Below are 27,288 nucleotides of genomic sequence, written 5' to 3'. Positions count from 1 at the left end.
AGAAAAACTTGTGGGGCCTTCTGCAAAGCCGCCCTAGGTCACCTCGCCCGCGGGTCTCCCACCCCTCCTCCAGCGAGCAGCCCCCTCCCGGGACAGTCTGTGCTTCTTTCTTTCTTTCTTTCTCTTTCTCTCTTTTCTTTTCTTTTTTTTCTCCTGGCCTGGAGAGGAGTCCGGGCAACTCAGCAGGCTCGGATTTGGGGAGCGAGCGCGACCCGGGGCGCGTGTGTAAATCAGTCACCTGAGCGCAGAGGGGCCGCGGCGAGGGCGCGCGCGGGCGGCGGGCGGCGGGCGGCGGGCGGCGGGCGGGGAGTGGCGCGGGCGCGGGCGGCGAGAGCGGCGGCCCGGAGGAAATCGGGAGGGGGCGGGAGAGAGAGGCCGGGGCTGAGGAGCGAGAGGCGGCCGAGGGGCTGGTCCAGGCGCGGCCGCTAAGAGGAGACCAAGAGGCGGGGGCTGCACTTGACAACCAGCATGCCGAGATGGTAAGAAGTTTCCACCTCCTTTCCTTTTTATTCTAGACTTCGTAAGAAATGAGCCTGGCGCTCGAGCGCCACCGGGGCCGCCCGGGGCCGTGTTTTCCTCCGTTCCCGCGGCGTGGAGTGGAGGGGGGCGCGGAGGAGGGCGGGCGGGGAGGAGGAGAGGGAACCCCAGTCCAACCGGGCCCTGCTGCGCTCCCCTAAACTTGGCCTCAAGTTTTCCAGGCAAGCTCCAGGTGGGAGGGCGCGCGTGTCTGTGTGTGTGTGAGTGTGAGTGTGTGAGGGGCTCGTCACGTTCGGTCCCTCTCGAGGCTTTCGAGCAAAGGTGAGCAGCTGGCGAGCGATGGCTCTAGGGAGTTGGGACCGGCCCGGGAACAGGGTGGAAGCACGCGGGGGCCGAGTGCAGAGCTGGAAGCAGCTCAGCTTGGGGAGCACGGCAGTTGGGACCCACGGCAACTTTTCCCAACTTGGGGGCGTGCGGGCGACTGGCGGCTGGGCGTGGGTGCCAGGACGCGCCGGAGCGCCGCACCACGGGAGCTCATCCTCTACTTCACGCTCGCAGCCCTCTTTGTGAGCGTGGTCGGAAACGCGTGTGCAGGTTTTATGAAGAACGTGCAAAAGGCAGCAACAGCAAATTCAGTCAGTCGTGTATGTAGACACATACATACGTGTATATATTGTATACGTGTTTCCGAAGTGCAGTTCTAAAGGATCCGATTTGTTTCACTTAACACATTGGCTAGAGGATGAGATTTGGGATCCAGGAAGAGGAAAATTTTTAAAAATTCAAAATAAAAACTAGATGAAATTTCCAGTGAGGTGAGGCTAAGATTAACAAAAGTTCCAAATGCAAGTGATGGGAGAAACGGGATGGCATTGCGAAGCGGACTCCAGCACAGCCCCTCTGCGCGAAGCGGCTTCTCTGCAGCGAGGAAGCCTGCAATTAGTTCGCCTGTGATGAGTTGCCCTGTCCGCTTTCGGGGAAGTGATTTGTTAGAAATGGGGCTTGACCACTCCCTTCTTTTTAGTTTGCTTCCACCCAGCGTTGCTGTTGTTACCCCCCACTTGGAGATCAGATATGCTGTGTTTCGTATGTAGATGGGGAACATATAAGAAAAAAGGCTGGTAGCGGGTTGGCTTTTTTTCCTTCCCTTCCCCCTAATGTGACATCTCTTGTTCCAGTGATCAAAGTCACAACTGAAGTGTAGGAGATACCACTGTCAAATGCAGACACACACACACACACACACACACACACACACACACACACAGGCACCTAGGACTGTGGTTATAGTTAGGCTGACCGAAATTAAAGTGGTTTTGAAAGCAGCATGCGATTTATGATAGCTCCCATTTACCCTAGAGTCAAGCTGTTGTAAAACTGATGCATAAAAGACATCATAAAATAATCCCATGTACCTTGGATTAAAGTGGCAGAAAGTGGCTTGTTTTATTATTTTTATGTACTTCGTAGAGAGTTTCAGTGGTTGGAAACTGTTTAAGTGAAGCATCAAACAAAATACTAAATATATCTGTTTAGGGCTGGAGCAGTTTTCTTCAAATGGCATTTTACACAAAAGCATGTAAAAGCTAGTTACAGGTATCATTTCTCTTTTCTCCTCCCCATCTCACCAGTGTTTGTCTACACATCTCTCTCTTCATATAATAATCACTTTGAGCAGTGGCTAAACTCACTCGACATCCATTCTTTCAGTTGTTAGTGTATGTACATGCAAGCTTTAAAAAATGGAATTTCAGGCACTACTAGTGTGTCTGATCTGAAGATCTACTTGAGCAGTGAGACCTTGTACAAGTTAATAGAACTTCCTTTTACTCTTTGGAATCACACACAAATTCCTTGTGAACCTTTAGAGAATGTTTGCATTTTATATCATATTGGTAACTTTTTCGCTTGAACTGTTCAGTTTTAAAGAAGGTCTTAGTTGTATTCTTTCTGTTCTCGCAGAGTATATTTAAAATCCAAATTGCTAATTACTGAAGTATGTGAATATCTTCACCTGAGGAAAGTAATACTAAGCCTGAGTGTGAACTTAGTATCTTGTGAGCAGGATCTGAATGGGTTCCCTCACACCTCCTTGAGAATATTAAGTTGGATTGTATTTTCATATAAAACTTTGGATAAAGACCAACACCATATGATTTTTAAAATAAATATTAAGAAAATATTACTAGCAGTAGTATATTCCTAATACTTGAGTTTTTCCCTTTTCCCTGAGGTGTAAGATATCTGTCAGGCAGCAATATGTGATTACAAAAAGCAGCAGACAAAAGCAGAGCTGACTATTGCTATATTAAAATGTAAGTGTTACAGTTTGAATTTTCAAGTGAGAGTTTTTGAGTTCAGTGCTTTACATAACATTTTGTCCTAATCTTGCTTGCTGTCAGGGATGTTTCATGGTTGTGCAATTGCTGCAGTCAAGAATGCCAATTTGCATTCCAGGAGTGTCATTTGATTACTTTTATCTGCACAGCTCCAAGACCGGCCCAGACCTCTCGTTTCATCTTGCCATGTCACGAGTCAATGCTGTGTCGTCTTTTCAAAAATCTGCCTGATTTAGACAAGAAAGAAAAAGTACTTTCATGTTGCAGCCGCAGTCCCCTGCTAACTTGTCAGCAGCAGGATATGATTCACTTGGGCCCAGAAGAATGGAACAGAGAGGCGGGTTAGGCGGTTCAATAAAGCCCACGGACAGGTAGTGTGTGACATCCCCAGAGAGCTGCAGTTAATGAAGAACAGGTCTGCTTAGTTCTCCACACGCTGACCTGGTGCTGTCCCCACAGTTTTCTCATTTGATCTTTCCCAGCAAATTGATCTTTTCTTGTATTTTTTTGCCTTCCAAGTTAGTCCTTGTGGGACTGAAATTAGCAGAGCAACTTAAGTTGGATAATACAGCTGTTCAGAAAAGAAGAAATTGGACACTGGTGCAAAACGGGGTGGGGGAAGTAGGTAGGGGGAGCCATTCTTTTTGTTGTTCTGGGAATATTTCTTGTATTAAGGGAGTCCAAAATAGGTGATGACTTGAACTTAGTGGTTTCCTTTACATTTAGAGTTAAGGTTTAGCACTGTTTTAAATATTCTGTATTTGAAAGATGGCCTGAGTGTGAGGAGTTTGATTTAGCATTGTTCGTATTCACTTGTTAGAAGTGCTTTGGCAGTGTAGTTTTTATGGCCATTGTTGGATGGACTAAATATCAATGGCATGCTTCAACTATATTATTTATAGGCTTCTAAATAACAATGCCCAAATATCCAATACTGAACTGTAAAACAGAGTAAACAATACAAAGACATTACCAGTGTTGTGCATAAATATTATGGTACATGAAAATGTTTTCTACAAATTTCCATGAGCATCTTTATTTTACGTAATTCCACAGATGACTCTGTTAACAGAGTAGAGTTTTTCTTTAAGATTTGTGTTTAAATATGTAGGCTTTTAGAGTTGAGATGAGATCACAAATTTAAATTTCTGTGGATGCTCAACTATTTTGAGATTAAATTTAATTTTAAACAAAGTGGACAACTCTAACTTGGGAATGTATACTTAGTTTACATTGGTTAAAATTTCACCATAGAACATTGTATGTAAAACTTAGTTTGGAAGCAATTAATAGATTCTTAACTTGATGCATGTATAAGGAGTAATACTTTCTGAATTCCACCACAGATGGTCTCATTTACCATCTACATCTTGACAAGAAACAGAGTTGAAACAACGTTTCTTATGGAAAGGGAGGCAGCCTCCTCAAATCTTTCCTGTTGAATAGGAATTATATAGGATGATTGGTTAGTAAACTCCTCGGTGGAGAGCTAGAGGGAGCCTCATGATTTTATTAAATATACTTAAGGTTGAAGAAAAGCACTCTGGCAATCAGAATGTTGCACGTAAAGATCAGGTAGTAAATACTGGTTTAGAGTTTAGGCTTATGATGCTATTATGTTTGTTGTTTTTTAGCTATGACAGAGCTTCGGAACTTCTTATAAGAACAGTCAAAGAGTCTCCTAAGCTTTCTATGATTCTGCCCTTCAGGTGATTGTAAGATTAGGCAAAATATAACCAAATACATTTTAAATGTCTTGGTTTGTGTGACTCAGTTTTTTTGTCAGTTGAAGGGGATATTCATGTTTGGAGGCAAATCCAAAGTTTTATTAAAATTAACTTTCTACCAAATCACTGAGATGGGAAATATCTTACGAGTTCTTGGGAGCAACTCCTTTTCTGTAGAAGGTGGTGTGAAGTAGTTCTAGATAACCGGTATATTCTGACGAAAAGTCCTTCGACCTAAAGTGCTTTATTTTGCAAGTATCTACAGTTAACCTTGATGAAGCTGATATATTAAGAATCAATGAATAAATTAAATTAAAAACATAGGTCTTGGTTTTAAATTCAGTATTGGCATTAGTCTTTTCACTAAAATTTGTGATGTGTGTATATTAAAGTCATTGATCATAATTGCTCTTTAATATTTATACACTAGTTTTTAAGTGCAAAAACTTGGATAAATTTATTTACTATTTAAGTAAATAATATAATCGAGTGAGGTAAACTACTCAGATTTGTCTTTTTTTAATCCCTCACACAGTAGTTCTCATTATGTTGCTAGCCAATAAAGTCTTTAATTGTTGCTTATTAGAACCCTCAGTACATTCAAAAGTTCAGCTATAATTTAATTTGGTTGTTCAAAGGGCTTCCCTTGTTTTGAAGCATTTTCTCACTATTCCTTAACCATTTGTGAGCCTATATTCTAACTCATGGGTATGCCTAAGGATACTACGGGATATCTCATTTTTAAAGTTGTTGCCTAGCAGAGGCATAACTTAAAAAAAAAAAAAAAAATCTGTGTAACAATGTCAATTTTGTTCTTTTTGCTCTTTTTTTCCCCTTGACAGTCTGGAGCTTGCTTTCTTTTTCTTTGTGATTTAAATTATTTTCCTATAATTAAAATCAATCCCCCAGGGAATACAGCTTTGTCTTAAGGTATAGTAAGAAGACCCCCCCCCAAAAAAAAGTTAAGTAATAAGAATTGTACTTAAGGCCATTTCACAGTTGTAGTCACTTGAAATTATAAAATGTTTGTCTTTTACTTTCCAAATTGCCAGCATGATAAATTTAGCCTTTGTATAGTAACTGCTACAAGTTTTGCAGAGTGGAAGATGGCTTGAGAATTTTGGTTGTATTTGTAACAAATCATACTCACTGAAGAGGAGAAGAACTCTTGTATCAGGAATTGTACAAGAAAGGCAGAATGTGGAGCTGCTAAATGAGTCACCACATTTATATCTTACCATTGGGAATCCCATCAACCCAGCCTTCTAGATACTGTATTTAATAGTTGTCAAAATGTACAGTATTGTCTTGGAACTTGAGGTTCATGAGTTCATAGTCTTGCTTTTTTTGTCTTTAGTACAAAGATGTAACGAACCACACAAAACATTTTTCCTGTTATGACCTTACATTTGCCCAAGTGCCCCATGCTGAAAATTCCTTTTCAGTATCTTTTTTTTTTTTGTCCAAAGCCAGACGTGTACCCAGACACAAAAGCCTCTGTGTATAGCAAGCTGTTTTAAATATTGTGACTCGACGATGTGCTGTCCTTTCTCTGCTTGAGCCAAGGATCTCTGCTCAGTGTCTGTGGATTACCAAGCTCCTTCTTTATTGTACCTCTTGTCAGCTATTCCTATTCATTTAACCTTTCATTAGTGTCTGTGCAGCTTCACTGTCTGGAAAGGGAAGGAAAAACCGAAAGGCCCCACTGTCACAGTTATTAGATTTCTCGGTTACATCCCAGCAACCATAAAGAAGTAAGAATCGACACTATTGTCGTGCATGCTGCTGTCCTGGGGTGCAGCTCTTCTGTGCATGTCAAGGACATGTGCCACATGTTGATATGCATCCCGGGGATAAATGCACAACATGAGGGATAGGCCGGCACTGGCAGTAATGAGCTTTGTAGGAGTTATTGCAAAGACCAACAGTTAGTGAAGGAATTTTGCTTAACAGGCCAAGGAGATAGAGTTGAGGGTTGCCAAGATTTGCCTGTGCAGAGCTCGTCAGTCACATTGTTTTCATCTAAACTTCATTTGAGGGAAAAATTGAATACGTTTGATGGCAGTGAAAAGTTGTGTTTTCTTTTTTCTTTTTCTAATCTCACATAGAATAAAAAATATTTCTGGTGAATATTTAGTTTATTACAGTTTTTTGTATTAACTCTATTATGTTTGTGGTTCTGTTACTAATTTACCTTAATTTTTACACAATTGGAAAATAATTAAAAGATATTTCTTAGATGTATTTTAAGATCTTTAAAAATACATAGCATGTTTACTTTCCTAACCCAGTTCTCCCTTTTTGACTTTCCTTTAGCAGAGCCTGGTGTGATCACTTGGGTTTTTATAGATGCATTTTGTCTTGTTACATTGGTACAAAGGAGAAAAAAGATGATAATGGGATACAGATACAAATATTTGCAAATTTGGGGTTGGAAAATATTTCTGTATCTTAAAAGATTAATAGAATTCAAAGAATTCTCAAAATATATGAATAGGGTGTGGTAAATTTAATGCCTTTTTTCTTTTCCTAAAAGTTTTAATTGTAGATAGAAAAATACTTATTTCCAAGGACAAATAAAATACTTTTTTTCAATTAAAAAGTAATTAAACATTTTTGGGCTTGCTAACAACTATTTAAGTATATTAATGAGAGCCATGAGTAGTGGTATGGGCCTGTGGTCCACAAGGGAGACTGAGGTAGGAAGATCAGCTGGGTCTCAAAGTTCAAGGCCACCCTAGGCAACATAGTGAGTCTTTATCTTAAGAAAAAATAGTGTGTGTGTATTTGGGTTAAAAAATATGATACCTTTGTGTGTGTGTGTGTGTGTGTGTGTGTGTGTGTGTGTGTATGTGTGTGTATGTGTGTGTATGTGGCTACCGAATCCCTGTAATGTTGTTTATAATTTTTACTTGACTCTTTTTAGCCAAGGCTATTTTTCTTTACTCCTTTTTAAAAACTTTATTTTGTAGTACTGGGGTATTGAACCCAGGTCTCCCATGTGCTAGGCCAGTATTCCACTAGTGAGATACACTTCCACCCCAAGGCTAACGTTTTAATAGTGGAACTTTAAATTTTCTGTTGTACACTATAATGTCTTTTGGTAGTATTAGTGAGCTATATTGTTTGTGTGTCAGGGAAAAGAGATGGATTCTTTTTCATAGTCCTCTCCAAAGGTAGCATGGTTCCTCCCAGAGACACATATATTCAATAATTGATAGTAAGTGCCCAGTTGGCCCAGGCCCGTACCCTAGTTTCTTGGCCAAAGAATGGAAGTACTGTAAAGATTATATTTAGATGAATTAGCTCTGATTATCTCAGGTGACTTGGTACCCTTCCCACAGACAAGACAAAGGTTTCTTATCTTTCTTCCTAATATTTCTATTTTCATTCAAATGTACTGGGAACAGAAGAAAGAGACTTTTAAAAATGGTTATAATTTTACCTCCCTTCAGATCCCTCAAAACTAGAAAAAAATAGTCCACTGCTAAGTGGTAATTAAAGAGAAAAGAAAACATATTAGTAGCTACCTTTTAGGTGCAGGTACCTTTTAGGTGCAGGTGATAGCCTGCACCTGTTCTTTATCCAGTCTGTATCCTTGGCGGCTGACTACGCCTAGGAAGGGAGTTGCTTTTTTACCTGCTGAGAAATGAGAACATCCTGTTCCGGGCCTGGGTCTCCAGGGAGACCCCATTCTACTCCTCATACTTTTGAGAGTCGCCATTCCTTTGTTGGCCAAAAAAATGAGTCTGATAATCCTAAGTTTTTTTTTTTTTTTTTTTTCAATTTGGACATTTTGTGTTTTATGTATCAGGACTATATTATCATAGCAATTTAATGCTTTGCTGAGATATAATTCATATGCTGTACACTTCATTTCAAATGTTACGTTAATAGTACTCCATTGTATAGGTATACCACCTCTTGTTCATTCATCAGTTAATGGACATTTGTATTATTTCCACCTTTTGCTGTTAGGAGTAATGGTGCTTTGAACATTAATGAACAGAGGTTTTTTTTGAGTGATATATGTCTGTTTCTTTTAGATGAAAATTTAAGAATGGAATTGCTTGGTCATATGGCAACTCTGTCTTTAACTTTCTTTTTGTTTTGGGTACTGGGGATCGAACGCATGACCTTGTTCCTGCCAGGCAGGGGTTTAGGCCACTGAGCTAAATCCCTGGCCCTATGTTTAACTTTTGAAGAACTGCCAAATAGTTTTCCAAGGCATCTACAGCATTTTACATTTCTGCCAATAAGTTTTGAATCTCCCCATCTCTCTACATCTCCAACACTTTTTTATTTTAACCATTTAGTGTCTGTATAATAGTGGATGTCTTTGTCGTTTTGATTTGCATTTCCCTGATGGCTGGTGATATTAAACATTTTTATGTGCTGATTGACTATTTAAGTATATCTGTGGAAACAGAAATGTCTCTTGCTAGTTTTATATTTGGGTTCTAAGAGCTTTAATATAGTCAAGATACAAGTCCTTACATAGATGTAACATTTGCAATACTTTCTTCCATTGTGTTTTTTTTTAAAACTTGTTTGATGATATTCTTTGAAGGGCAGAAGTTTTAAATTTGGATGAAATTCAATTTATGTATATTTCTCTTTTTCTTTTTTTTGAGACAGGGGTTTGCTGTGTAGTTAGGTTAGTTTTTAAACTCACTATGTGGTCCAAGCTGGCCTCAAATTCATGGAAATCTCCTGCTTCAGCTTCCCAAGAGGTGAGATTATAGAGATAATAGGGGTACCCTGCCAAATCTAGCTCCAGTTTGCCTATTTATTCTTCTGTTCCAGCTTTTGGTATGCTAAAAAAAAATCATTGTGTATCCCAAGGTCATAAGGACTTCACCTATGTTATCTTCTAAAGTCTCTTGTACTCGGAACTTTCAACAGGGCAATTTCTTATATTTTTGATCCATTGGGTTAACTTTTATGTTTAATGTGATACAGGGTGTCAAGTTCACTCTTTTGAAGGCAGACATCTTTCCCCAGCACCATTTGTTGAGCAGCTTCTTTCCCCATTCAATTGTCATGTAATCTACAGAAAATTATTAATTGACCCCTGATGATTTATTTCTGTAATTTGAATTCATTTTCATTGGTCTACATGTCTGTCCTTGTGACAGAATCACACTGCTTTCATTGATGTAGTATATTAAGCTTGCTTAATATAGCACTGAGAAGGGAATGAATCTTCCAAATTTGTTCCTCTTTTTCAAGATTGTTTTAGTTACTCTTGGTTCTTTAAAAGAATACTTACAAATATTTTGACTTGGCAAAAAATAATCACATATGATGTACCACTTAAATAATTATAAATGCACTGTGTAATAGTATAACACAATTTATTGTACAACGGATCTCGAACTTTATTTTACAGAAGCTACAATTCTATATCCATTGGACAACAGCTCCCTTTACCTTGTACCTGTAGCCACTAGCTATCAGTGTTCTATTTCCTAAGAGTTTGACTATTTTACATAACTTGTATACATGGAATACTGAAATATTTTTGTATGGTTATTTCACGTAACATAAAGCTCATTCATATTGTAGTGTATTTTAGAATTTTCTTTTGTAAAAATTTTATATATATATATATATGCCAGGTTTTCTTTATCCATTCATGTAGAGGTAAACATTTAGGTGTGCCTCTGCTGTTGTGAACATGGGTGTAGAAATAAATCTTCAAGATCTTGCTTTCAGTTCTTTTGGATAAATATCCAAAAGTAAGATTGCTGGATCACAGGGTACTTGCTTTTCAATGTTTTGAGGAAACTCCACAATATTTTCTATAATAGCTACATCATTTTATATTCCTACCACAGTGCCCAAGGGTTCTAGTATTTTCACAACCTTACCCAAATGCCTTCCTTTTTGGTTTTTATTTTTTTTGATAACTGGTCATTCTAACAGGTGTTAAGTGATGTGTTGTTGTCATTTTGATTTGTATTTTCTTGATTATTAGGGATGTTGAGCATCTTTTCATATGTACTTTGTCCATATCTGTATCCTCTTTGAAGAAAGACTGTTCAAGTCTTTCACTTTTTTTCTTTTTCTCTTCTTTTTTCTTTTTGAAATGGGTTTTTCCTGATACCACGGCTGGCCTTGAACTCCTGGGCTAAACCATCTTTTCTGTCTCAGCTTCTGGGACTATAGGCATGTGCTTTTAGACAATTTTTAAATTAGATTATTTTGGAATTTTTGTTAATGCTGCATTATAGGGGTTCCTTATTCTGGATATTAATCTTCTAGCAAAAATGTAGTTTTATAAATATTTTACCCTTTCTATAGATTATCTCATTCTGTTGATTGCTTCCTTTGCTTTTGTCCCATAGAAGTTTTTTAAGTTTGATGTAGTTCCATGTGTCTATTCTTGTTTTTGTTGCCTTCAGCAATTTACATTTAAAGCTTAGATTTATCTGATCCTCAAAAGAGTAAGGGCTACATAAAGAAGTACATTTTATTGTTTAAGTAAAAAACACTTGGTGGTTTTCCAGGGGACACGAAATATGTCATTCGGTAGCCAAAAGATGATAGCTCCTAGTTCCCTGTGAAACAACCTGGTTTTACTTTGATGTTGCTTAATTATCATTGAGTTTAAAAGCATTCTAGGTGTTCTGTATGATAACAGACACACTTCATGCCCTGGAGGATGGAATTAAGTACCTAGGAATAATTGTTTTTGGTTTTATAAATACCTCAAAAGGAAAGAAAAAAAAACCATTACTGGAAAATTTGTCTTCGTAGACATCCCATCATGACTATAAAAACATCAACAGAGATAAAACTGAAAATTATTGTGTGATCTCCAAACCAAAAATAATTGGTCCAGTTAAGTTTTAAATAATAACTGTGATCAAATCTGGCATAGGAAGTTGGGAAATAGTCTATCTTACAGATTTTTTAAATTCTCTGGTATTGAATTATATAAACTTGAAAGCAAGTGAAAGAAAGATAACAGTTTGGAGGCAGCTATGTTATATTATTGTTGAATTAAAGAAAATACTTCCTATAAAGTGCAATTTTTTTCTTTTTTATGCTAATAAAGACTATTTCAAGCTAAATAATTTTCTATTATTCTGATAGGCCTGTTTTTGTCCTTTTGCCAGTTATTTTAGATAAAAGTTTCATTATTATTTGGCATCAGCTGTTAATTAGGTGGCTAATTGATCAGGTTTATATTTGGAAAGAATCTCTAGGATTTACTTTTTTTCCCTTTGAATATTCTACAGAGGATTTTTAAAATGTTTTATAAAAAATCATTTATAAAAATAGTCATGCAGAAAACCACCTACCAGACATACGATTTTTGGTTGTATACAAATTTCATTGTATCAAATGGTGCATTTTGTTCATGTTGAACAAAAAATTGTTATACTGGGTGCAGTGGTGCATACTTGTAATCTCAGCTATTTAAGAGTCTGAGGCAGGAGGATTGCAGGTTTGGGTCCAGTGTGGACAGCGTAATGAGAATCTGAGTCAAAATAAAAAAATAATTTTAAAAAAGCAGTGGGGATAGCTCAGTGGCAGTGTGCTAAACTCATGCTGCAGTACCAGAGGGAATTTCTTTATGTTACTTTCTGTTCTTTTTAGCATGTTTTGGCCTGTCTTTGTAAGTATGTTGTATGTGTATGGGCTGATAAAATCATGTGTAGTTAAAGGATATGTTGTTAGAGGACATAAAAATGTTAATTAACTTAAGTAATACAGTCACAGAAACAAAAGTCAGGTAGTTCTCTGTCATGTGGTGTCTAATTTTGAAATGCGCATTTCATTATCAGTGGAATTGGGTAAGTTCACTCTGTCAACACCTATCCCCATTAGGTATGTTTCTAGAAGTATTAGTAATTTAGATTTTTCTCTCATTCACAATGGTGATCGGAAAGAAAACATTTCTTTGAGTTTCTTTTTGATAGACTAAAACAGTTTTGCTTCAGAGTACATTAACTTATAATGATATTTTAAAAATAAACCCTTTTCAACTTGGAAATTCTGGCAGGTCTTGAGCCAGAATTTTCTTGTAACAAGTCTTCTTGGTAAGAAAACTTTTCTAACTAAGACTTCCATTTGTATTGGACATCAGGGGTTTATATGTGACTATAGACAGCAACCAGTAACTGATAAGACATTTTTGAGTATAGGGGTTACGATAATTAGATGAATGAAATTAGTGTGTATGTGAATTGTGTCAAGAATTCATGAGAAATTACTAGTTGCACATTCTTCATGGAAGATGCTACAAAGAAGAATACTGTGGTTCACTGAATTTTGAAGAGGTGGAGAGGGAAGTGTTCGTAAAGATGTATCCTTGCACTACAGTAAGCAATATCTGATACATTGGGGTATTTTTTGTAGTTTTAGGTGTATTTATGCATGGCACAGATTAATGAATGAGTGTGTTATTGAATGTTTTATTAATGTCATTGTATTTCTGAAATATAGATGTGGAAATATAAATATAACAGCAAATACTTAATATATGTAGAGTAACTTGATGTAAATGTGCATGAAACATTAATTATTTACTGATTTGATAAAACTTTTAAAATGTTTTTATGAATTGTTATGTTCAAGTTGCACATTTGGCATAGGCATGGCTCATTTTCCAAGGTATAGTGTATTTTAGTTATTTTAAAATATAATTTTAAAAAACATTTGACTTTTTATGATATGCATATTACTCTTGTTGTGAATGTTAAGATAAAGCAAAAAGTACATTATAATATTAAGGAGTATAAATTAATTGGCAGAAAAATTCGTATTATCCTTGAAAGAAAAAAAAGAATATCCATAGTACAGTCTACCTCTTGTCTTTGTATGCCTGGAAACAATTTTATTAACGTTTGAGAGAGTCTGTCTTTCAGGGACTCATTCATTTTGTCCACTGACTGAGGAGGGTTGGGGTGACTTGCAGACAAACACACACCTGAGCATGTGCACAATGAATATAGGTATATATCCGGATACCACTTGAAGAGGAACTACTTCAGTATTCATTTTGGCATGAGTAACAATTGTTTCCTTTCTAGGTAAATTTAAGTGGGAACTCAGATTATAATACAAATTCTGTTTATTGCTTTAAAGTGAGCAGAATTCGAGCACAGAGTATTAAAGGTGAGGGTTTGGGGCTTCTTCCCCAACAAGGAAATGTCTCAGTGGTATATGCTATTGTTTCCAGGGTATACTTTGGACAACTCTTTGGGACTGTGCCTGGAAGAGCATTGGCAGCCTTTTATTTCTCTTTTTTCCTGCTTTCTATTCTCCTTTCTGATTGGCAAATTTCTTTCTTTTTTTTTTAATGTTAATATTTTGAAACCAATATTACTCAACCATCCTGGGAGCTACTTGTTAAGGTGACTTTGTGTCTGTCTGGTTTTTTTATGGATGTAATGCAGATGTCCGCCTCATTTTACTTGTTTAAAATCGCTTGGAGGACACCTCATGCTCCTATTTTATACATGACGTGGTTTGTGTATGGATAGGTATAAAAACGGTGGGAGGTTGTAAGACAAGAAGAGTTTTCTGGAGAAAAAGAATGTATAAAGGAGTGAGTCTTAATACTTGGTTGGGAAATACCCTTCCTGATCTGAGAGTATCTGAGAGTGACCTTACATTGTTTTGAAATAAATTGCCTTTGAAGTCAGAGGGATGAGGTGAACTTAATCTCTGAATCTGTTTTCTGTGTGACAGGAAAGTTTACAAGGAACTTTCAGCTTCTCTTTTTCCATTATGAAATTAGGTCAAAAGGAGACACTAAAGGTTCTTGATAATGTTTCATATTATGTGATATTCAGCATCTATTTTATTGTATTTCTTTAAAGGTACTGAAAGGATAAAATTATTAGAGTTGTACCTAGTTCCCTAGAATTAGTTTGTTTTGCTCTTTTACTTCTATTCCTTTTTATACATTTTACTATCAAGGACTTGTTTTGAGAAGGTGACAAGATAAGACATTGCACATCCCCTTGACATCAGCCAGAAAGAGTTGGACCCACTTGTTTTTATAGTTTCCTTATGTCTAATCTGACTTTTATCCTTATAGTCATATCTTCAGGCCACATGTCATTTTCAGAGCAGTCATATGTGTATGTAGTTAATGTAAAAAATTTATTATTTAAACTTATGTAGTTTAGTATGTTTGACATTTTAGAGTTGAAAAGGCATCCAAACAGAAAATAAAAGGAGAGATGAGTGAGTAGTGGTGGAGAGAATGGAGAAATCACATAGTAAATGTGGAATACTGACAAAAGTGTGGTTAGAAAGCTACATGATGGGTTCAGGGTATAGTTCAGTGCCCAAACACTGGGAAACAAAGGATTGAGATAATTGAAATAAGTGTCAATTTTCAGATTTTATGAAGGCACCTGTTATTGTACCCTTCTTGTCTTGGTCAGTCCTGTCAGATCTGCCTTCCTATTACCCTCCACTTTACTCCCACTTTCATTCTCAGAAAATTTTGGGTTGAGTGAGATAATTCAACCTGTGTTAGAACCTTCAGAGTCTTTATAATCTGTAGTTTTGGTTAATATCTGAATAATTTTCTGCTTCATTTTGAATAGCTTAGGATTTTTAAAAAATTAGTGTTGGAATTTGAACCCAACACTTCGTACATGCTAAACAAGTGCTCTACCATGAAGTTACATACCCGGCTCAGTTTAGGCTTTCCAATAAACCATAATTGGTTTCTATGTCTTAAATTGTTTTAAGCAGTTTTATTGAGATATAGTTCATACGCCTGTGTTCTCTGCTGTTTTGTAATTACAATATATATAATTTTGAAGATGCAGCAAAGCAAAGAGATGATATGCTTATAATTTGGGAGTCTAGTTATATACTAGTTTTAAATATCTTCTTAAGTTTTATGACACTTGAAGTAATAAGATGTTTAAAGTAATATGCTACTTTTACATAAAGGATACTTGAAAACCACAAATAAACAGGCACAAATTTTATTCTTTATAAAGTAATCACTCTAGAACAGTGATGTCAAACTTTTAGAGCTTTCAGTTACACAAACAGATCCCTGCAGGACACATGCCATAGGCTCACCGCTGCTGCCATAGAAGATCAGGTGGTAGCAGGGCCAAGGTTTGAAATGCTTTTCGAGCTTTTCATTTGAGATTGGGTTTAGACACTCAGTGTCTTAAACTTTTTGTCTCTTTGTGCTTGAAATTTTACTACGACAAAAGTTTCAATTTTCTGATCATTTAAAGCCATGATGAATTTGTGTAATAAAGGCAGATAATTTCATTTTTGATAAGGAAAAAAGGGAAATTGATTTTTCACAAACAGTTTGCAAGTTGTCTCTAGAAGTAATTATAAATGATGACCTTTGGAAATGTTTAAATAGTGATAGCCTTGTTGGAAAAAAGTGCATTGTCTTACAGTGACAGTTCCCACCAATTATGGAACTTTATTTCTGTAAATACTCATTTAGCTCTATAAGAATTGATGTGAGACTTCATGTGTATATAGGTTCATGTTTATATATATGCATACTTAATGAACATCTTTTCTCTGACCAAATTTTCATTATTTTATAGTCTTACATAAGAAACTTGATGTGATAAGTATCTGATAAATCTTGCTTTAGAGTAGATTTTGTGAGTTCCAAATAAAATTATTATAGATCATAGACTGAGGAGACTTCTGAAGGAAAAGGACATCAAGAAAAGTTTTAACCGAATTGTGAGACCGTGTGATTGCTCCATGATGCTAAATAATTTTATGTAGAGCTGTTAGCCTTGAAATAAGAGGCACTGACACATAAATCTACTTTGTAGTGGCTGGGAATTTAGCTCAGCAGCATAAATGCCTGCCTGGCAAGTGTGAGGTTGTGAGTTTTGATCCTTGGTACCCCCCAAATATATATACACATATATTGTATATTTAATTGAGCAAATCTGTGTATTGGTCATACACAAATACTAATTACATCAGAAAAATGAAAGATAGTGAAGTACAAATTTGTTCAAATAAACTATTTTTGAGGCAGTCTTATATTGATATTTGACCAGACTCAGGATAAAGTAGTTGTTACAAGGGATTATGATTTTTATCTTCTCTGCTTTAAGATTTGATTTTGAACTGTAAGTTCAAGGGGACATATTCATTTGTTTCTGATGACTTTCTGGACAGTTAGAAAAACAACATTTTGTGCCTTCTTGGACAAATGTGTTGTACTACCTTCCACTTCATTTTACTTCTTTCCCACAATATATGATACTAATTTTGATTGGAATTTACAGGCTTTGGAATTGGTTTGTTGCTACAAATAGAAAAATCAAATTTGAAAATTCAGTCTAGTATGTGAAATCACATCCTTTCTAGAAAGTTTGTAAATCTTTTTGAGGAATGGTAGTCCAAGAAATAAAAGGAATGAAACATTTAAAATTTTTACTTCATTTCTTTAAGAGTTCTCCAAAACTTTGGAACTTTCTGATTTGAAAATAAGTTAAAATGCACATATGTTGGAAATAAGCATTAGAGTCAGCTTTTCTAGTTACCTTTTATCTGCTGTGTGTTTTCTTTAAGCAAATCCAAAAGTCTTTTGCCATAAATAGTGTATTAGATTTTCTACATAGTTCTGTTAAAGTAAAGAGGGCTCTTAGCAGGCCTGTTAAAAGTGGAAGACGCTGCTGGACCAAAACCCGACTGGATAATTAACAGTGTCTTTAGAGGAACCACGTGTGCTGTCTTCATGGACCATTTGGCCCATGAGATGGGATTTGGTTCATAATTCATCCTCATGTACTATAACTCCTGTGGGAGTACTATATAAGGTCTAGCCCCTTTACATTGGATATGTTCTGAATGTTTTATCTTGTTCCAGGGTGGATTATTATAGTTGAGAATGCATTTAATTACAAGCTTTGTATTTCCAACACCCATTCACAATACCTCCCCCTCACTACACCTGACTTCATCAGTGGAATTTCATTTGCAGATTAAGTATTGTAGATGATTTTGGCGAGTTGGAAGCTGTCAGATTTGAAGTCTGTTTCCTTATTTTGGTGCCTTCTCTTTACTTTGCAATTTTGTTTAAAAATTGTTTGTAAGGTTGATTTTCTCAGCAAAAGAAATTTATATTTGTTAAGACAATAAAAAGGTATCATTTATTATTGAGTGTTTTGTAGAATATATTAATAAGAGTTTGCATTTCATTTTTTTTATAAGCTACTGCATGATGGATTTCATGGTTAAAAGTCTTTAAACCAAGATCTTTACAAAATGGATGCTTTGAAATATTTCATGTTTCAGTCTTTTGAAATTGAACAAAGAAGCTTCTTAGGTAATTTTGTTTTTTTATGGGTGCATGGAGTCTGTCTTTCCAGCTTTCTGAACATGCTCTCCTCATATCATACTGCATTGTAATCAACTGTTTATGCATTACTGCACATGCCATTCTATAGATTCTCAGATATATTTTGATCTTTTTATTTTTATCAAGGAACTAATAATTCTAACTGCATTATGATTTACTAATGAGTTTTACTTGATAGGTAATATTTTAATTTTTAAAGACTTTCTCAGTGAAGTATCTCGATAGATCTCAAACTTTTAGTTATAAAAATTAAATTATACTGCCTTGTATTTTTTTAATAATTCAGTGTTTCATTCCTGATTGAGAAAGTAAATAGACATACTAAAATTTCTTAAGTATGTTCTTTCAGAATGCAGAACAGACTTGCTTTTCTGGAAGGTGATTTTTGTTTTTTAACCAAATTAGTTTCATAAAGTCAGCTTCTTTAATTTGTAAATGTAGGCTCAATGAAAACAGGAGGGTGGTGTTCTCCTGCTTTGAGAACTCTTGTGAGAGATGTTTAAACAAATCAAAATCTGCATATAACTTAAAAGAAATAATTTGATGTGGCAAGTTTTAAATTAAAAAAAAAGATACACATACTCGGTAACCTTTCTTCAAGTCTTTGGTTTAAGTCCTCTGTCATATAATGCCAAAAACTTTGTTCTGAGCTGTGTCTGTGTTGAAACATGTATGCCTGTCCTAGTGTCATAACTAATTATATCTCTTGTATGCTTACTTCCAGTAATTGGAAAGTAGACCTACCGCAGCATGCATTTTAACATTTAATTTTATCTGGAAGACCTATACAGAAACTTAAGTTTTCTACTGTGCAGCAGCTTAACACTTTGAACAGATACTGCTATTTAAAATACATGATTTTCTTTATGTTTTACAGAAATAGCGTACTTTCATAGAAGAAAAGTTTCACTGGTTCCTAAAAGTACATCTGCCTTTACTGGTAATTGTACACGTACACTGACTAGTTTTGACTAGGTATTTCAGCTGTAAATTTTAAGTTGATGGTCTAATGTGATAGCAAAATTTTGGTCACTTAATCTTCCTGACTTGATCTAAAATAACTTGGAACTTTTTCTAGAACAGTGTATAGAGTAAATTTAGAAATTCTGTCTTGGACATGCTTGTGACTAGTGCAGCAGTTTGTTATATGCATCAGCATGTATGAAAGTATGTGGTCCTTGTCCATGCCTGCTCAAAGAGAACTTTACCAGTCTTCAGATTCTGAGCTGCAGTCTTGTGGAAATTAAAGTCTTAGAACTGAGAGCAGTTAATGCTGGTGATAGATTGTGGTATTTAGTGTTATGCTGTGTTGCATGGTGATTTCGTTCTGTGGATTTAAGGTTGTAGTCAGAACTTGGGAAAGAATATGCCATAGAATTTGTGGCAATTAAATATTTTTTAAAAAGTTAAAAATACAATCACTTAACAAAACAGATTTCTTGGGCTTTGCTTAAAGAAAGAATGAAGAGATGCAATTCTGGTTTTGATCATTTAAAATTTAATACTGTAAATGCTGGATTTTCTTTTCTCATTGTTTCTTTCATCTTTTTGCTGTAGTTAAAAATTTTCAGTACTGTTTCTAATTTAACTCTTCAACTTTATATACACTTTTAAAAAGAAACTGCATTATTTCTGTTAGATTACAGTTTAAGTGTACAGTGGTATTGAACTTGAATTTTTTGTGTTTTGGATTGTGGCTACTGACTTGGTGTAATTTTTCTGTTTTGAAAACTAAAACCTATGTTTTCTTTCTAATTAGTGTGTTGTAATCTCTTACATTTAAAAAATTAGATGGCTAATGCTAACTTTTGAAGACTGTGACATTAAAAAACAAGTGTTAAACTATAAAAAAGTCTTTATTTAAAATGTTCATTTCTCTTTTAGAGTTTTGGGGGTGTCTGTCAAGTTAATACAGGTTTGTTTAGAATAAATAATAATAGAAGTCAGAATTTGCTGCTGCTAAGGTATGGAAGATGAATAGCTACTTACGTTACTGACTTACGAACGAGTTGTGTTTCAGAACACAAGTCAGATTCACTAGTGAATCTGACAGAGTGAATCGTAGGTGAAAAATGTACCTTTACCACTTTTTTTTCTTCCAAGTCTTCAAACAGGCTTTTAGCTTTTTTGTGAACAAGCATTAAATCAAGTAAGACTTGATGCTGATGCTGATCCTGCCTCCGCACACTGAGAAGTTTCTCTGTCTTCTCTATCACTATCACACGTTTTGAGTATTATTGTTGACTTTATTGACCCAGCAGACTTTAGTTTCATGCTCTTGTCTTTGTTCTTTAGGGTTGTGTCATTGGTTGAATGATTCACATTACAAGAATGAGCGATTTCTATGATCTTTTTGCCTTGGTCCAGTCTCTCAACTATTTTCATTTTTGTTTCCATGGTAATTGCTTTGTGCTTCCTAACAGTCCCTTTCACATCACCACTGCTTTTCCTCTTGCTTCTGGATGTCCTGGGTTACATACTGTACCGTGAGGAAACAGCAGCACAGCTATGACAATGTGTGGCAAACTGTGAGCTACTTCTATGATTTGTTTGCCTCTATGAATGTTTATAATGAGAGATCCATTTGTATCTGTGAAAGTTCACACTTTGAATGTTCATAAGTTGGGGACTTAACTGTATTTCAAAATATGCTCCCTGGCCATGCAGCAGAGGATTGCCCCCCACCCTTGACTAATAGGGGCAGCTTCCCCCTCTCAGTGAATCTTCAAGTAAGAAGGTGCTGGAGATATTAAGGCTTGCTTGTATTCTGAACCCGGGGGGTGGGGGTACCACCTCTGCCAGGATATTTGTGTTTTGTTTGTCACAAATTACTGAATTGGGATGCTCCCTTTATTTTATAGACCAGGGTCATTGCCTTGTGAAGATTGTAGAATTTATATAAAATGATAAATTACTCTGCCCAGAATATCAATAACACTGTGCTTATAATCTCTGGATAATTACTGATATAAAGAACAAAAAAATGGTAAAAATAGAACTCTCTTTTTCAGAATTCCCATCTGACTACACTTTTTTTTTTAAAGGAATGTTTCTGTTTTTTTTTTTTAAGTAAATACTTGATTATAATTTAACAAGTAGAACTCCAAATTCTACTTCCTAATATTCTGACTATAAACACATACAATTAATTTATACATTTGGCACACTAAAGATTGTACTTAGTAGTTGGATGTGGTGGTGCACTCTTCTAATCCCAGCACGTCGGAGGCTGAGGCAGGAGAATCATTGCAAGTTCAATCCCAGCCTGGGCTACCATGTAAGTTCAAGGCCAACCTGAACTGCATAGCAAGATCTTGTCTCAAAAAGATGAAAAAAAAAAGTACCTAGTTATAAGTCCATAAATCAAACCCACATATACTGATCATTGCAAATGCCTGAGGTATTATTTGTCATTATATGGTAAATTAGCACATTATAGTTGTGTTGAAATAACTTTTTATAATTTAAAAATTGTTCTCTTTGCAAAAAATTGCTAACCCCTTAATGGATTTCTTTTAATCAATAAAAATCTGTACATTTAAAAAGCATACACCAGGATTTTCACATTCTTCGTGATATCCTCCATTCTAAAGTTGGGGTTGGGGAGAGGAATTCTAGCATAAGGCCACTTGTTTTTGAATATTTCATGAGAAAGAAGTATTTAACAGACAGCACAGTACCTAAACCTTCTCTCCTTCTGTACTCTGTCTTATTGCAACAGAAACATTTAGTATAGCCCATTTAGTTGGTAGCATTCATTTTTATAATGAAGGAACTTAAATGTGTATATTAGGGCATAGCTTTAGAATGATTATGAATAACAATACTGTTACAGGACAAGCAGAATAATAATCCTATCCTTTGTGGTCTTAAAACTTTTTGGTCTTTGGAGTTACAAAGATCTGAATTTGAATATTCTGCTAAAAATCTTTGCAGATTTCTTTATTTTTACTTATGGTAAAAACCCCCCATAAAATTGACCCTCAGTTTTTAAAAGTATACAGTTTAACTGTTAACTATATTCAGTTTTTTGTGCCTTAAAATTAATTATTTTTCTTTCTGTGATACGGGGGTTTAAACCCAGGGCCTCAAACATATTTGGCAAGTGCTGTAACACCGAGTTACAATCCCATCCCTTTTTATTTTATTTTATTTTATTTTAATTTTGAGAGAGGATCTTGCTAAGTTGCTTGTGTTGGCCCCCAACTTGTGATCCTCTTTTCTTTAGCTACCTGAGTAACTGGGATATTGGATATATGCCACTATGCCCCCCACTCCAAAAAAAAAAGGGCTTTTAATTGGAAATAAGTGTATACATATAGGAATGTTTGAAAAAGTGTCAAAAACAATCTGTATTTTGTGTAGAGTCACAAAGTTGTAGAATCATCACTCTATTTAATTCTATAATATTTTCTTCATTTCTGAAAAAATTATGCCCAGTGATATTAGGTATTTCCTTTACCCTTCTTCTAACCTTTACAATATTTTGACACTTGTTCTTTCTTTTAAATAGGTATAATAGTATTTAAATTTGAGTATGTTTGAAATAACATATGAACACATTTAGCATGGTATTTGTCTAATTCAGGAGCAAAATGCATTGATTTCTTTGTCATGTGTACAGAAAGTATCTTATTTACATGAATTATTTTGGAGGCTGTGATGACAGTTTCTTTTCTTGTGAGAATTTTTTTACTAATTTAGTGGATCTACAGTGTGCAAGATACTTAACACAGTGGAGGTTCATATGTTAAAATAACAAAGTAGCTTGCAAAATTCCAAAAAATTTATGCATTAAGTACTGTTTTATGGATGTAAGTTTGGAAAATATATATTTTGCAAGAGGGCCTATCATGTATACATCTTTTTTCATTGATCCATCTTTTATTTTGAAATATTTTATCTTTTTGATACTTTGTATGTGTTCATTGTTTAAACATGTTCAAACTTTTCATTCTGATTTCATAACAAGGCGTGGTAAATACCATAGTGTGATAAAGTTGCTAAAGTATGATAAAGGCTATTGTTACCTTAAGTGATAGATACATGCCTCATGATCTAGATTTGGTTAACTTCTGTTGATAGTATGGCTTGATTGTTGATACCTGGTTTAGCTATTTACATTTTGAGGAATAGTTTTGATTCTGTTTCATCACCATTTTTACAAATATTTTAAAATATTTATGATGTAGTGGGGAACCACACAGGTACCCTAGGACAGAGAGCACTTGAAAGAGGTCTGAATTTGAATCCCAGCTGTGCTGTAGGAAATTGGACAAGGAACAGAATTTTCTTAAGCCTAGATCCTCATTTGTAAATACGGAGGAAAATAACTGCATTGAATGGGTTTGGAGTGAAGATCTACATAGTTTGGATAAAGATCAGTACAGTGCCTGACAGAAAATCAAAATTTATTAAAATTGTGGTCTTTTTCAAAGTTTGTTATTTAAAAAAGAACTCTTTATTCCTGGAATACCTACTAATATGTGTAATCTTTTTTATTTGCCTAGAATGTTGTTCATTAGTCATTTCTGCTTGTGAAGGAAAAAACTGTAGTGTTCAAATGAATCTGAAGCTCAACATAAACATTAATTATTGTGTTTGAAGTCACAGTGGTAGAACTCATTCAAGTTTCGATCAAAAAGCTGATTTTACTATTAGGATATTTTCTGTCTTTGTTAGGCCTGTCTATTATGAAGTGGCTACAGTGGTTTATTTAAAAAGTGGATATTTAAAAAGTAGTAGATATGAAGAAATCATTCAATCAAAGACTGTATATGGGTTGGGTAAAGCTTCTCTGATGAACAGTTCTGGCTTTGATGCGCATGGGTCTTGGGAGAATCAGAGTCTCTTGTGTGCTAGGCAAGCACTCTGCCAGCCCAGTCTTAGCTCATTTTCCAGTAGACTTGCAGAATTAAATGTGATTAAAGTATTCATTTGGTGTCACATTCCTGAACATGATATCGTATTGCTTGCTGTGGCTGGCAATAAGCATAAGGATAACAGCTTTCCCCAATCACTTGACCTGGTCATTCTTTGTAGCTTTTGAGATGTTTTGCTTTTGAGCATTGGAATCTCAGTGATGAAACTATATATTATTTGTTATAAATATGCCTGTTTGGAATTATATACAGTCATGTAATATTTTGCCATCTTGACATTAAAGAAAAAATATTTTTTAATAGGTCAAAAATGAGCAGAAAAAGTCAAGCTTTAAACTTTTGAGTGACAGCTAACAGCATTAGGGGAAGATACAAGATTAACTAGGCATTCATTAGTTGCATAGCTATGACAGTAGATGTTTTCTCCTTATATGTCTGGGACCTTAAACTTCTCTAAAAGCAAACGGGATAGGAGAATATGTGGCTGCCAAAATGAGACTGCTAAGCTGTTAAATGATCAAAACACAAAGAAGTGAAGAAATCGTAGAGTTAATGTGGGTGATAAATATTTCAGATGGACATTGTTTGGTATGGAACAGAAGACTCAAGGTCTGGGGGTTTTCTAATCCAGGCTGTCACTGACTAGCTGTCTGATCTTTGCAACTTTTCTGGTACTGTTTGTTTGTTTGAGGCAGGGTTTCACCGTGTAGTTCAGGCTGGCTTTGAACTTGGCTGTGTAGCTCAGGCTGATCTTGAGCTCACGAGATGTCTCTTGCCACAGCCTCTTGAGTGCTGGGATTGTAGTTCCCTTCTAACCTAATATCTTTGGTACTTCTTTACAGTTCTTTTCTAAAGAGGGGACTAAGTTAGATATGGAACATAGGTTTCAACTCCCAGGCAATACTGACAAATTGGTAATAGGTACTTGAGAAGAGAATTCTGCAGTTGTGCCTTGAGACATTAAAAAGTTCTAGGGAGCAATGTGTTAGTTGCCAGTGCCTGTCAAAAGGATGGCAAGTGGTTGTGGGCTTGTAGACATGCATGTATGTAGTTATATTAACCATATTTGTTGACTGATCAATTAAGAATTCTTTTCAATTCAGATTACAATTGTATAACAGATTATATTTTTCTGTTATTGTTGTTGGGTTAGAAGGATTTTTTTTTTAAGAAGGATCTTCTATTCAGTCTTTATATTTCTGTCTGGGACAGAAGTACAAGCTGGATGCATAAGAGAGGGTCATGTAGTCCTGGCTTGAATGAATGAATGAAGTAGTTTTGCCAGTTACAGACAGCAAAGCATGGTTAAATAGCCTCACGAGAAGTTCTCTTCTAACCTGAAAATACGTGTGATCCAAACTGGATCAGTCCCTTCAGAAAGGTAGCCAATTTATGAACCACAGTTAATTAAATGCTTATCATTGCTTGATATTTGGAGTAGGGAATTTATTTCTATCTTGGGGTGCCATTCAAAGCTAAGGAGTATTTTGAATAGCATTTTAGTATCATGGAAGGAACATAGGGAAAAAATGGGTGATACCATGTGACTTTAATTATACTGATACTTAAAGTAATACAAATGTGTCATTAATAGATGCATAGCTTTTAGCAACTAATGCCTATTATTGTCTCAGCAATATTGAAAACAGGTAAGATTGCTTTCAGATACACACACACCACACACACTTGGCTTTAAGGGAAATAATTAAATTTCTAATGTCTTTTACATGAGAAAATTATCCCAAATTGTGAAAGACTTAATCTATTTTCATCTCACTGGAGATCCAGGATTTTTGTGTTTCTGCTTCTTGGGGACAGGCTCCTAGATTCACCCTTCCTCGGCCCAGTGATGAAGATGGGAGGGTGTCCCCTATTCCAGACAGCCCAGTGTGCCCCAGCCTGGATTGCATAGCTATATTTTAATGACTTTTTCTATTTCAGTGATTTCTATGTATTAATCTTTTGTAGGAAGAGGAAAAGCCCAACTGATATTAGCTCACCTTCACTGGCTAGTGAAATGGGTTTTACATATATTCCTTAAGAAATTATATGTGACAGATACGTTTGGCAGTTCACGTAGACCTAGTACAATAGCATTTTTGTACCTCCTCTTACCTGTCTCAGCCACCATTAAGATTGTCCCCTGAGCATAGTCATGTTTTTGAATCAGCAAACCTAGCACAGTCAGTATTTGAATCAACAAGCCTAGCACAAGTCTGACATAAAATGAGTATTTCATAACTGTTCAGTTAATAGCTGATATATAATTACCTAAGAGTAACCATGAGCTATCTACTGGTTATATCTACTGTGAAGTTTAAATTGTAAAATCTAGAATTATAGTATATGTCCCATCTTGGAATTCATATATTATTGCTAACATGGTATGTTCTGTGATGATCTGGTTTTTATAGAGAAATCCACAAAACTTGGAAAACATATGACAGTAACTTTATTTTCTTTGCAGTCTTTTATCTGTATGTCTATTTAGAATTAAACTGTTGATAGAAATCTGGGCATGAAATATTCCAAAAAAAGTTTTGTTAAAAAAGTTTTATACCGTATAAATATAGTATAATGTGTGCCTTATTTAGATATATCCAAACGTCTGATAGTCTGAGTCATCAGACATGTATAGCCTCAAAACACAATAGTAGATCTTATTAGCGTTTTGTATCTGAATGATCTGGTCATCTTCTACTTCGGTATTTTTATACCATAGGTCATGAAATACAGAAAGCAGCAAAAGTGAAAGAATAGAGACCCTGAGCTTTTTCACATGTTGTTATTGGTTTGAACTACTGATAGTGTATGTGTGACTGTCCCATTGGACACTTTGTACCATTGCTGGTACAAACAGACCTAATTTCTTTTACTGATCTTTTTTTTTCTAATAAAATTAATAAAAAGCTGCCTTGTAGGATAATCATGTGTGGTTCAAGCTGCCTGACAGTGAGGTTTATGAGTTACAGCCCTGTTGTGAACTTGTTAAATTCTGTGGCAGAGATGATGGTAGCGGCAAGGGGTATCTTAGAAGCCCTATGATCAGGTTAGTTGAGGCTCTGTTGTTCTAGCTCTTCATCTTTGAAATAACAGTGTCTGTCTTGCGTACCTCAACATAAGGAAATATAGTATGCCTATACAATAGGATCAGTGTGGTAGTGTGTTTGAAAATACTTTAAAGATGGTACTTCAGAGATTTTTATCTCATTTGGTAAATATTTGAAGACCTCCTTTATGCTAGACATTGCCTTTGGGTTTGCCTATAAGAAGAATTTGGCAGTGTCCCCCAAACCTTATAGTCTGATAGAATTACAATTTTTTTTAAATGAGTTTTTCCTAATGTTTCAGTTTTATATTATTGAGATCTTTGTTTGTGTTTTTATGTTCAAGAACTTGAATAGAAAGCAAAATTTTGAAAATGTTTTATTGCTTTCTTATGCTTATAAAAACTTACAGTTTACATATAGTTTCCTCTACCTCAAACACTAGAATAATAGGGAATTTATGGTATGAAAAATTAT

At 35.6% G+C, this 27,288-nt stretch overlaps 1 protein-coding gene across 10 annotated transcripts in view; it reads left to right on the top strand.

Moving 5' to 3' along the window:
- The first annotated feature begins 338 nt into the window (after positions 1 to 338).
- Bnc2 (basonuclin zinc finger protein 2) overlaps positions 339 to 27,288 on the top strand; it is a 417,193-nt gene continuing 390,243 nt past the window's right edge. For all 10 annotated transcript variants that reach the window (XM_063251559.1, XM_063251549.1, XM_063251541.1 and 7 more), the window contains exon 1: positions 339 to 479. In XM_063251559.1, coding sequence (XP_063107629.1) covers positions 477 to 479 — 3 coding nt within the window. In that variant the 5' untranslated portion in view covers positions 339 to 476. The remainder of the gene's footprint in view (positions 480 to 27,288) is intronic.

The sequence above is a fragment of the Cavia porcellus genome, unplaced genomic scaffold (assembly GCF_034190915.1).
Source record: "Cavia porcellus strain 051 isolate PalLab524CR breed Dunkin Hartley unplaced genomic scaffold, mCavPor4.1 scaffold_1, whole genome shotgun sequence".
NCBI classification, from domain to species: Eukaryota; Metazoa; Chordata; class Mammalia; order Rodentia; family Caviidae; genus Cavia; species Cavia porcellus.
This window is presented reverse-complemented; position numbering and strand designations above follow the sequence as displayed.